A 12,203-nucleotide genomic window follows, 5' to 3' on the forward strand; every position below is an offset into this window, starting at 1 on the left:
GATCACAATTGTACTTACAAAAGCAGTAGAGACATGTCTTCTGTATGGTCGCATCTGGCAGACAGGGTTTTCTAAAATTATTTAGGGCTGGTTTATTGGTAATGTGAGGTAAATCGTAAAGTCTAAACTCTTCATTCTTTTTGCTAGGATTTCTGATGCTCTAAAGTTGGCTGATCCAGTTCTGAACCTTTCAAGCAGCATTAACAATATGGAGAAATACCAGACTCTTACAGGTAGGAGGAACAATAAAATATGAGCACAGTCATTAGAGCCGTAGCCTCACACATTTAGTCAGCTGGGTTCAAATCCCAGCCCAGTCATTTTTGTGAGTCTGCATACTCTGCACATGTCTAGTTAATTATTTCTTCACAGTTGTGGTATACTGTATATTAATTTGCCGCATAAGTTGTATTCTAAAGTATTTTTCATAGATTTTAAAAATTCCTTCTCTGTTCTTGCAGCTTACAATTGTACTAATTGATACACAGGTCCATTGGTGAATGAAAAAGCCTTAAAACTTACCGAACATGTCCATTTTTCAATCCATAAAATGTTATCGAGTTTTGTGTCCTGGCTATGATGTTAAAATGCAAGCAGTCCTCCAACTTGCAGGGAAAAAACTTGGCAGGATTGGCACTCCAGCCATAGAAAAAACTTCACGCAGCTCTGAAACGGTAGACAGGACTCCTTTCTTCTCTCTGTGGGAGTAGCTCTGCTGCAGCCGCCCACAGGAAGACTGCTCACATTATGAAGGGAATGGGGTAAAGCCCTTGGAAGCCTCATCCACGGAAGAGTTGAAACTGCCGGAAAGCCAGTGGGGTCAGGCCTGTTGGGGATTGGAACTGGTATGGTGCTGAGATGTTGCCCGCTGCACAGCAACACTCGAGTCCTAATTTGAGGTGGACCATTCGGGTAGGTGCGTGGAACGTCTTCTCTTTCCAGCATGAAGATCATGTTCCTCTGTTGTCGATGGAGCTTTGTAAACACTATATTTCAATGGCAGCACTCTCTATGGAACACAGTGGACTGGCCAGATCTCTGTAGGTGGATAAACCTTTTATTGCTGTGGTCATTCTGATGGCTGGGAGTAGCTGTTGCTGTGGTGGATTGACTCCTCCTGATAATGTCCAATGTCACTTCTTTCAATGAGCGTATTATGAGACTCGGATTATGGCACAATCTGGGTGCGTTGTCTGTTATCTCGGTATTTGCTCTGACCACAGTAAGTGATGCCTCGATGAGGCAGACATTTTATTTGCAATGGTGGTTGATGGGCACAAGGTGACACTCCTCTGGTCATGATTGACTTCAATGCAACCACTGGCACTGTCAGGGCTGGCTATGAGGATTGTGTCAGTCCCCATGGGTATGGAAACTGTGGTAAAAGTGGCTTCATGTTCCTTGACTTTGAAAAAGGTCAGGGTCTGTAGATTGCTGGATCCCGGTTCCAGGGCTCTGAGCCACATGGTTAGATTTGGTTCTCTTGTACTGGTGGTGCGGTGAAGGAGATCGATCACATTCTCATGGCCGGACACTGGAAGCTCCCACAGAACTGTCTACTTTCTAAATTCTGAGCACAGATGTGTTGTTACTAACCTGAAGATCTAGCTTAGGTCCTACTAGGAGAATGAGGCTGGACCTGGTCAGATTCCAAGATAAGGCTGTTTCTAACAAGCTTGCATGCAGTTTGTGTGAGGAACTTGCAGACTTGAGTGTGACTATTGATTCTAATGGGATGTGGGTGACCTTCTGTGACAAAACCTTGAAGGTTGCTGAGGGTTGTACTGTTGTTGCCAGTGTTCCCAGAAGGAGGTGTTTCATTTCAGAGGGCACCCTGGATATCCATAGAAAGGAGTCACAGTGCACGTCCTGATGGCAACTCCAGTCTGTACCAGGAACTGAGATAGATGGCTGTGAGGGCTCTGAGAGCAAATAAGGAGACATTTGTTAGAGGAATCTATGAGAAAGTGACACACCATCTATGGTCTAGCGACCTACATCCGGCTTACAGAGGAATCGAATCATTACGCATATTCAAATCTGTTCCTCGGAGAGTTGCATTCAGGACGGGTGATGGAACATTCCTTATGGATGACACTGCATTTGTTACTCACTGGGCTTGCTACTTTGAGCAGCTGTTTAAAGCTGATCCTCCAGCTAGAACAATGCACATCTCAGGGTCCATGGTTCTTGTGGCTGATCCTCCAATTACCTGTGAGCCACCCAATCTCACTCAGATTGCTCAGGTGGTAAATCAGTTGAGGGTTAGGAAGTTTTCAGGGATCTGTAGTATCTGGGGTGAATTTCTACAATCTGTTGGTAAGGCTGTTCTCCTGGCTTTGCATTTGCTTCCATTTGGGAGACAGGTGTCATGCCAATTGACTAGAAAATGGGACTTGTATTTCCTATCTGGAAAGGGAAGGGTGATCATCCTCAATAGGATCTGTGATCACTTTCTCACCTACTAGTGACTCGAGCAGTCTGGCTTTACACCTATGAAATCTACCATTGACTGCATCCATGGCACTAAGGGTTCTCATCAAGCGGAAACACAATATCAGCAGAGTTTCTTTGTAGCTTTTGTTAATTTTTGTAAAGCATGTGACTCTGTTGATTGAGCTGCCCTGTGGGATAGGACAGAGCTGTTGTTCCTGCCTTTGTATTTACAAATTGATTATTATTTGAACAAAATACATAAAAACTCTTACATTCTGTTCTCACTGTGCTGCTGCTCAATGTGAATCTAACCTCGTGGGCTATGTAAAACAGAATGTAATAGGAAAAAGTGTGTGTAGGAAAAAATAATCATATTTTGTGAGTAAGCATCTGTCTGCTATTAGATTCCATGGAAGAACAAAACTGTGTGAAAAAAAGAATTGCAAAGGCAAAAGTAGAACTATATGCAGAATATAGCTTGGTGTTTGGGGTTTGTTGGGCTGTCATAACTCCACCCAGAGTGGAACAAAACGAAAATGTATTCTTACCTCAAGAAAAATAGCTCCAATAATCATTAATGAAATAATTATTTCTAGTTTCCTGTTGTTGTCACAAGGAAGCCATTTCTTGAATTGAAACCTTTGGTGCTTCAAGACTATTTGGTAAGTTTTTAGGTTTTTTCATTCACCTACGAACCCGTGTACCCATTATTCGCATTGTAAATTGTACAAACAGACAACTCAGTTTTTAAAATTTATAATAAAAAAAAGCTTCACTTAAGAACACAATTTTTTTTATACCGTAATTATTAAGATATAATTTCAGCTTGAAAAATTCTATACTTATTCTTTAACCATTACGCCACTGTGTAAAAGTGCAAAGTATTAATCATGATTTAGGATTAATCATCATGAAATTCTGAGACTCTTATTTTGTGGTCATTGCTGCCAGGAGTTAACTTTGGCTTATTGTAACTGTGTAATGAAAAGTTAAGTTAGGAAAATATTATACTGTACCTTGACATTATATAACATACAGTATTTATACATCTTTTGTTAACATTTTACAGATGATATCTACAATCAAATACTTTTTTACGAAGGGAAGGACTCTAAGATGATTGAGGCCAAAGAAATCTTAGAGAGGATTGAAAAAAGACAGCTGTATAAGTTTATGACTAAAATTCAAATTAGCAAAGATGGAGAGGTAAATACATGTATTAATTTCATCCATTAATCTGTTGATGGTGACATCACCTCAACTCCATTTTGTATTCTGTTTGTGAGTTGGTTTTCTGGCCATTTTAAAATTCCTATTGTTTACTATTACTGTGATAGTTGCCATTTTGGTGACAATATAAGTCATTTTGTCCCACCTGTAAAACATGGTGGCCCATAGCTTCTGGTATCTCAGTATTGAATCTTTATCAAAAACAGACCTTAATTCATGTTGTTAGTGAGGGACTGTTCTCATTACGTTATTGTAAGGACTTTTGTAATGCTTATTTGACAATAATTTACCATTTTGGTTATGATTAATGATTTAAACATCTTTTTTTGGCTTGTTCAGCTTAGGCTTCTCTTTTGATTATGATTCTATCATCTTTCTTTTTGAATATCCTGCTTCTGGTTATTTTGTCAGTCTCACAAAATCAACACAAAATGCCTGTTTATTCTAAGGTGCTCTTTACCCTTAGTCAACAACATAATGTAAAAATAACCAGGTGCTAAATTACTATGGACCTAGTTAACCAATTAGACTGGTAATTGGCAGAACAAGACCTACTGTGTACAGCTAGGAAAGTGAATCATTTAGTGTTGTCTAAGCAGATTAATTTGCTACATGATTCCACAATCTGTGTGAAAAAATCTATTAAAATAAACCACTTTATTGGGATTATGGGTTGAATGATGACTTACTTTCATTATAATTAATCGTTAATTGTACAGTATATAAGCTTGTGTTAATATCAACTGATTAATTTTCCCTGAGTTACAGACTGCCTCTATGTTATGTTTTGTTGGATAACCACACTGTCTGCTTAATGAACCATTACTGACTTTTTGAAGCTGACATCTTCACTTCTTCTCCTACCAGTTCTTTATTTTTTGGTTTTCACACACCCACACACACAGGAGAATGTATTGTATTGGGATTGATGTTCTGAATAGGGGTTTTTGCCAGATTTACACATTTTAGAGTATCACTGTTCTTTTCCTAGTTAGGATTCTGGGAGCTGCATTCTGCACTACAGTAGTTGCAGCTGATTTATGTCTTTTTTGAGTAGTCCTGAGAGGAGTGCATTACAGTAATTTAGTCAACTAAAAACAAAAGCGTGAACTTATTTTTCAGCATGTTCTATTTCTAAGAATATTGTGATCAATGGTATCAAATGTGGCACTCAGATCTAGGAGGATGAGAACAGATAAACGGCCTCTGTTTGCATTTACCTGCAAGTCATTTACTACTTTAACCAGTGCAGTTTCTGTACTGTGGTTTGTTCTAAAACCTGACTGAAACTTAAAAAGAATGGTGTTTATTCAAGTGATTATTTAGCTGCATAATGACTGCCTTTTCTAGGATTTTACAAAAAGAGGAGTCAAGATAATTTTTCTTGAACAGAGGTTTAACAACAACAATCTTAAGACAGTCTGGGAAGACCCCATATCTAATGATGAATTTACTATGTCAAGCATACTGTCAATTAGCACGTTGGATACTTCTTTGAAAAAACTTGTTGGTATTGGATCAAGGATGCAGGCAGAGGGTTTCTGTTGAGAAATTATTCTATATAAATCAGGTAAATCTATTGTGGTAAAAGAATTTAATTCTCTAAAATTGGAATAGGATCAGTATTCAGGGGAAGTACTATATTATTTCTAATATCATTAATTTTGTGATTAAATAATATAGAAAAAACCTCAAGTTTCACTGGAAGATTTTTGGAAGCATTCCATTGAGTGACCTGGGTTTAGCAAATGATCAGTAATAGAGAATAAAATTCTTTGATTACCAGCATTGTTATTTATAATTTTGGAGAAGTAACACTGCCTCTCAAGATGGACTATGTTGTTGTATTCTGTTATTTTGGCCTTCAATATTTCATAGTGGACACTCAATTTGGTTTTTTTCCATTTACGCTCAGCTCTCTGGAATGCTTTCTTGAAATCAGACATTCTTTGGGTCTTCCATGGTATAACAGTGTTGAAGGATTTAACTCTCTTTTCAGGAGCGTCTATGCCTGCGACAGCTGTCACTTTAGCATTAAAATTTTCCACCTTACTATTTACATTATTAACACTATTGTAGTAAGCACTACAAATGGACTGGTTGTTAATAAAATTTGAAGCTGCAGATGAATCAAAGAAGTGTTTTTTAACAATACACTTCTTATTAGTTGTAGGTATCAGTATTTCTACATTAAACAGTAAGAGAAAATGGTCTGATAAACTAATGTCCACAATCTGCCTCACAATAACTTTTAATCCTTTAGTAATCACTAAATCCCACGTGTGCCGCCTTTGAATATTGGCTGACTAATGTGCTGGCTCAGATCAAAAGTGCACAGGTGATACATGAATTCTTTTGCTTTTGGGTCACACTGATTATCAATATGAAAACTAAAGTCCCCAACTATTAGCATACTGTCATAGTTATTATAATTGACACTAGGTTTGAGATTTCCTCAAAGAAAAATGCATTATATTTAGGAGGTCTATGCACGGACATTATTAGAGACTGAGAAACTCCTTGAATAACAAAGGCAAGATACTCAAAAGACGCAAACATACCAAAGCCAACATCTTTATACTTTAACTGACTTGAAGAAATATTTGCTAAACCGCTCTTACCTTGGCGAACCACATGAGTAAAGCTGTAATTTGGAGGTGCAGATTCGATTAAAACAGTCACACCATCAGAGCTAAGCCACGTTTCATTTAATGTAAGAAAGTCGATTTTCCTATCACTAATAAGATCTTTGATGGAAAATGTCTTGTTGTTTAATTCTCTAACATTTAATAAGGCCATATTTAAGGTCTCGGAAGAGCAGAGCTGAACTGGTGAAGCGTTACAGCTGTTCAAAATGGTAATTAAGTTATTCGTATTAATGCTGCTTTGTGCAGATGTTTTATTTAATCTGTAGTCTGTTATAGTTTTAATACAGTGCACATCTAGAGGTGAAATGGTAATTAAATTATTCACATTTATACCGGCCATTAACTACTTCCACTTCTGCTTCCGCTTCGTGTCCTAGGAAAGAAAGAAAAAAAAGCAACCAATCGTTATCAAATTTGGCAGTCCCATCACAATCCTGAACTGTTAGAACCTTACTCATTTTAAACATATTTGGTTCACATAATCTTCTGTTCTATTAAGAACATTTTGTAAATCATGTAACTCTAAAATAATCCTTTTCAAAAAATTTTCATGTAAAGATTGTAGAAAATAGTAAGATCAGCAGATTTTGTTCAGTTTGCTTTTATTCAGTATCATTTAACATTTACTGTGTTGAACGAGAATACAACTTTGTTTTTGTCAAATATTTTAAAAGAAAGTGTTAGGAATATTAAAGTATTTGTTTGAAATGTTTTTTGAAAACACTTGACCCTTAGTGAGTAATTGAAGATTTCATTAAATCACCACCTAGAACACTCAGCAATATTCTATCCACATGCAGTCTCCAGTTCTTAATGGAGGCTTATACTGTGCTCATCTGTCTTGATCATACTGGGTGGGCATTTGTTAACACCCCTGATGAGAAATGAACTGGATTTGAAGTGGATAAGATATAAACTTACTGTCTTGTCCATTACAATTAACTGAGAAGAATAACCTTGAAAGTGTGCTATAAAATATGATTAGCAGTAGTGTATGAAATACCTTTTGGTTATCAGTTAGTTCCATTAGTGTTCCAGTGTTAGCTCAACAATAAAATCTTACTCTGCTATTATGAATTGTACAGTAAATTAGCTATAGAGAATGATAAAAATTAGGCTATGTCTCTCTATTATAATAAAAAAATCCAGGGATCAGACGAGACTTTTTAGCCTGGGATGAGACGTGACTTTTTCAGAGACATACTTTCAAGTCCCATGTGACGAGACTTTGTGCCAAGAGATTTAACCAGGCCCGGGGCCAGAACTAAAAGAGTAGATGACAAAGTAGAACATCGTAAAGAATTCAAAAACTTTTGGTGTGATACACATGCAGAGCAGTTTAGACATAATGAAAGTACTAAAATTCGAAAGTCTCAAAAAATGATGTAAAAGAAGTAAAGTAAAGTAAAGATCGCATTATTGCAAACAAACGGAAATTATTACTTGGTGAAATAACGGAACAGCGAAAAGAGATCGAATATATTGTTTGGATTTAAACTTTAAGTTGGAGAGTTGTAGATCGTCTAATTCGTGTTGCCATCAGGGAAAAGTAGTGTTTCTTCCCAATGAAGAGGCTTATCTGCGAGAATTGAAAGATTTGTTGTTTGGTGAAAGTGAAATCCACATACGCGAGTGGCAGTGCCTGGTGTGTAGCGCAGGTCTGGGGAGTTGGCGAGTGAAGCGAGCAGGGGGCAAAGCCCCCTAGTATATATACTATAGATGAACTGTATTATACATGGATACAGAATCTGCATGCGGAAGACATGCCACATTGTACTAATGACCACCATCACACAGAATGTTGACTTTTCCAGAGACATTCTGTGCCTTCAAGACACAACTGGACACTGTGTGTGGAGCATTAGAATTGCTATTTCTTCATTTAGTTTAAAGCAGCTGCATTCTGTGAACCATTTGGCTACCCAGTCACAGATGAGCGCCATAGCTCTAGTTAATTAAGAGCACATAAATAAGCAGGTCATTTTGATGGTAGTAGTGCACCCCTTTCATATGAACACAGTTGGTACTGGCTGTCTCCATTACTTTCTGTGATAGATAGATAGATAGATAGATAGATAGATAGATAGATAGATAGATAGATAGATAGATAGATAGATAGATAGATAGATAGATAGATAGATAGATAGATAGATAGATAGATAGATAGATAGATAGATAGATAGATACTTTATTAATCCCAGGGGGAAATTCACATACTCCAGCAGCAAAAAAATATTAAATTAAAGAGTAATAAAAAATGCAGGTAAAAAACAGACAATAACTTGAATAATGTTCAACGTTTACCCCCTCTGGTGGAATTGAAGAGTCGCATAGTTTGGGGAGGAATGATCTTCTCAGTCTGTCAGTGGAGCAGGACAGTGACAGCAGTCTGTCACTGAAACTGCTCCTCTGTCTGGAGATGACACTGTTTAATGGATGTAGTGGATTCTCCATAATTGATAGGAGCCTGCTGAGTGCCCGTTGCTCTGCTACGGATGTCAAACCGTCCAGCTCTATGCCAACAATAGAGCCTGCCTTCCTCACCAGTTTGTCCAGGCGTGAGGCATCCTTCTTCTTAATGCTGCCTCCCCAGCACACCACTGCGTAGAAGAGGGCACTCGCCACAACCATCTGATAGAACATCTGCAGCATCTTACTGCAGATGTTGAAGGATGCCAGTCTTCTAAGGAAGTACAGGCGGCTCTGTCCTTTCTTGCACAGCGCATCAGTATTGGCAGTCCAGTCCAATTTATCGTCCATCTGCACTCCCAGGTATTTATAGGTCTGCACCCTCTGCACACAGTCACCTCTGATGATCACGGTCCACCATTACAGTCTCTAGCATCACTAAGATTAGGTAAAGCATTAATGGCTCAGGGGAATAGTGCTAGCTGGGGCTCCTATTTATAATTGTTTTGCAAAAATGTCTCCTTCGTCTTTCATGAATTCTGTTGAGGTTTGTCAAAGGTTTCACTTCCCTTTTCTGCTATATGGGCATCTGCCTCTCAAGTGTTTAGTCCTGACCAGTCTGTTAAAAGCCCACACATGGCTGCCTTCCTGCCAGTCTGTTATGAGCCATCTGCTAGAGTACATTTCACAATCTTACTGAGTGGTTTATAACAGCATATTATGGTTTTCAAAAAGTATTTTCAGGGTCCTGCCATAATTTTGATTTTTTCATGCTTTCTGGGAGGCCCGTAAGTAATAAGGGAGTCCCAAACCACTTGTTGCTCCTCTGTTTTATTTTCATTTAGCTAGAGAAATTTTTTTGCCATCCAGCATTTAATATCCATGAGGAAACCAAGCTATTTAGTTACTGAGCTCTTATTATAATGCTTCAGAGGAAGATAAAATGGTGTGTCATCCACATAGCAATGAATGGCAGTGTTATGATGCTGAATGCCGAATATGAGAGAAGGTCTGTAAATGGCAAAAAGTGTGAGGGACAAAATGGACACTTGAGAGACTGTGCATGCCACAGTGGCAGAGGAAGAAGAAAACTTATCAATGACAAAGAAAGATCTATCCTTAAAATAGGCAAGGGCTGTACCAAATGAGCATCTAGCAAGATGGCATGGTCAACCGTGTCAAAAGCAGTGCTTAGATCTAGCAAGGTCAAGCAGGCACAGGCCCCAGCATCAACTGCCAACACTCTCAACAGAATAGATTTTGTGCCATGGAGTGGTTTGACACCCATCTGGAATTTTTTAAAGAGCTGTTGTTTATTTAGGAACACCAGGAGCTTTGAGAGGAAAGCGTCCATATTTAATATGAAGCTGAATTCAATTTTTTAAATTACACTTCTGCTTACATAACTATTTGATTTTATTTGTAACAAACAATGTTTTTTCTTATTATTTGTTATTATTTTAAAGATTGATAAAAAAGTTAAAATGGCAGAAGAGGACTTGACACAGAGGGACCCAAAAAATTTTATTGTGAAGGTAAGCATGTAATGTGAAAATCATAAAAAAAGAGTATGTGTACTGAAGGATGAAGATGGTTCATTCTTTGGCAGTTTGATTTATATGTATTTGTAATGCTATCATCATTATGTATATTTTTTAAATGAGAACATAACATTGGTATTATTAAATAACTGAATTTTATTGTAGACTGCAGGTGGTTCTTTGAATAAAGGTGTTACATTTTTTGGGATTATCATTCAAGATCACCAGTCCTACTATTGTGCACTTCATTCATTGGGTTATAATAAAAAATATTAATTGTACAAATGTAATTAAATAGCAAAGTAAATTGTATATAAAACATACATAGGAAGATTATACTGACTACACTATGCTTTATCCATAATCAGCTTCTGTAATAAGAAAGCCAGATTTATTGTTTCAAAGTTTTAAGTTATCTCCAAATATCAGGTGTAAAGTACATTTAATTTTATTCAAAAGTTGTTATAAATGCTTTACTTTTATTCTACAGACCTACAAAATTAGCTATGGTATGGGCAACAAGAATCCAATTGATCAGGTTGGATTCTACAAGCCAGACAATCCTTCTAAAGCAGAAAAGATTGAAATAAATAAGGTATGTTACCTACCAATCTATTATCTTCCTGGTATTTATATGGCTGTTGTATCAGAAAAATGTTTGCAGTAAAAAAATACGGTTGGCATGTTTATGTGTGAATGAATGTTGGGTAATATAACAAACAAGACTGCTAACTATATTGTTAAAATGTCAAAATACAATTTAAAAGCAGGCGATTGCCGGTAATTTAATTTCTGGTTTCTTAAACAAGTTTTAATTCTTAACAAACAACACCATTTGGCTCTAATGTGTTTCTTGGATTCTATGTTGGCCATTTAAATATAGAAAAACTAGGGAGCTCTGCCCCCTGCTCGCTTCGCTCACCCACCCCCGGGTTTGGTTTACGTGATATACAATTTAAAGAGATTGTTATTTTCATGGGAATTGTTACATATGCATTATTTTCACTTTTACTTTAAAACTTTTGTAAAAACTATCTTTTATTTCCGGCCACATACATGGTTAAATCTCTTGCTCGCAGGATGTATAACTCTGCTCGTGTTGTGAAGGGGAGTCGGCTGAACGCACGCTAAGGAGATGCCATTGGATCATCTGCTGTCTTTCTGCTGCTGCTGCTTCTGGCGAGCTGCGTATTTTGTTTGTCACGCTGCATGTCGATCATTTAAAAGCCCTTACAGCAGCTGTCCTTTTCCCACTTTGTGTCTCTGCCGCTGGGTTTTGAACGCATGCTAAGAAGAAGCGGTCGAATCATCTGCTGGTTGCTGCTGCTGGCAAGCTGTGTGTTCTGCTTGTCGTTTGTCGTTGTTTTAAGAGCTGGGAGCACATGAAGTGAAGGCATTCCAACAACTGCTTGGTTAGATGTCTGTGAACTTGTTTTAAATGTTGTCTCACTGCCTTGTCTCACGTGATGTTAAAGTGTCTCTTGCTGGATGTCAGATTGTCTTCTGAGAAGATCATGTCTCGTCTTCCTAGTCTCCCTCCCAAGATTTTTTTTTTATAATAGAGAGATATAAAACCAATTTGGTAACTGCTACATATCGTTGTGACACCAGGGCTGTAATTTAATAAGTAAATAATCGGATGCACTTGAGCTGGTGGGGGCCGTGGAGTAGGTGTGAGCGATTGCCTGCTAAGGCAGCTTGTCTCTGGGTTAGTGTGGGGCCTTCAATCCACATTCTAAGTAAAGAGCTAATTTTAAAGTAACTGTTGATTTCCACCCAACATAATGCACTTTACAGTTCTAAACATTTGTAAGATAACAAAACGTTTTCATTACACTCTTCACCAGATTGATCCAATTTGGGGTCAGAGCAGCCAAAATGGGAGCATTGGGCACCAGGCAAGAGTGATATCCCTGGATGAGGCTCCAGTCAAAAAAAG

At 37.8% G+C, this 12,203-nt stretch overlaps 1 protein-coding gene and 1 long non-coding RNA gene across 3 annotated transcripts in view; one reads left to right on the forward strand and one right to left on the reverse strand.

Annotated features, from left to right (window-relative positions):
• Nucleotides 1-12,203, forward strand: part of LOC114665897 (deoxynucleoside triphosphate triphosphohydrolase SAMHD1-like) — a 157,565-nt gene that overhangs the window by 128,219 nt on the left and 17,143 nt on the right. For both annotated transcript variants that reach the window (XM_051919609.1, XM_028820552.2), the window contains exons 11-14: nucleotides 148-233; nucleotides 3,506-3,642; nucleotides 10,190-10,258; nucleotides 10,755-10,859. In XM_051919609.1, coding sequence (XP_051775569.1) covers nucleotides 148-233; nucleotides 3,506-3,642; nucleotides 10,190-10,258; nucleotides 10,755-10,859 — 397 coding nt within the window. The remainder of the gene's footprint in view (nucleotides 1-147; nucleotides 234-3,505; nucleotides 3,643-10,189; nucleotides 10,259-10,754; nucleotides 10,860-12,203) is intronic.
• The window catches only part of LOC127525983 (uncharacterized), a 293,828-nt gene that overhangs the window by 43,009 nt on the left and 238,616 nt on the right, over nucleotides 1-12,203 (reverse strand). The window lies entirely within an intron of this gene.

Source organism: Erpetoichthys calabaricus, chromosome 15 (assembly GCF_900747795.2).
Source record: "Erpetoichthys calabaricus chromosome 15, fErpCal1.3, whole genome shotgun sequence".
Taxonomy (NCBI): Eukaryota; Metazoa; Chordata; class Cladistia; order Polypteriformes; family Polypteridae; genus Erpetoichthys; species Erpetoichthys calabaricus.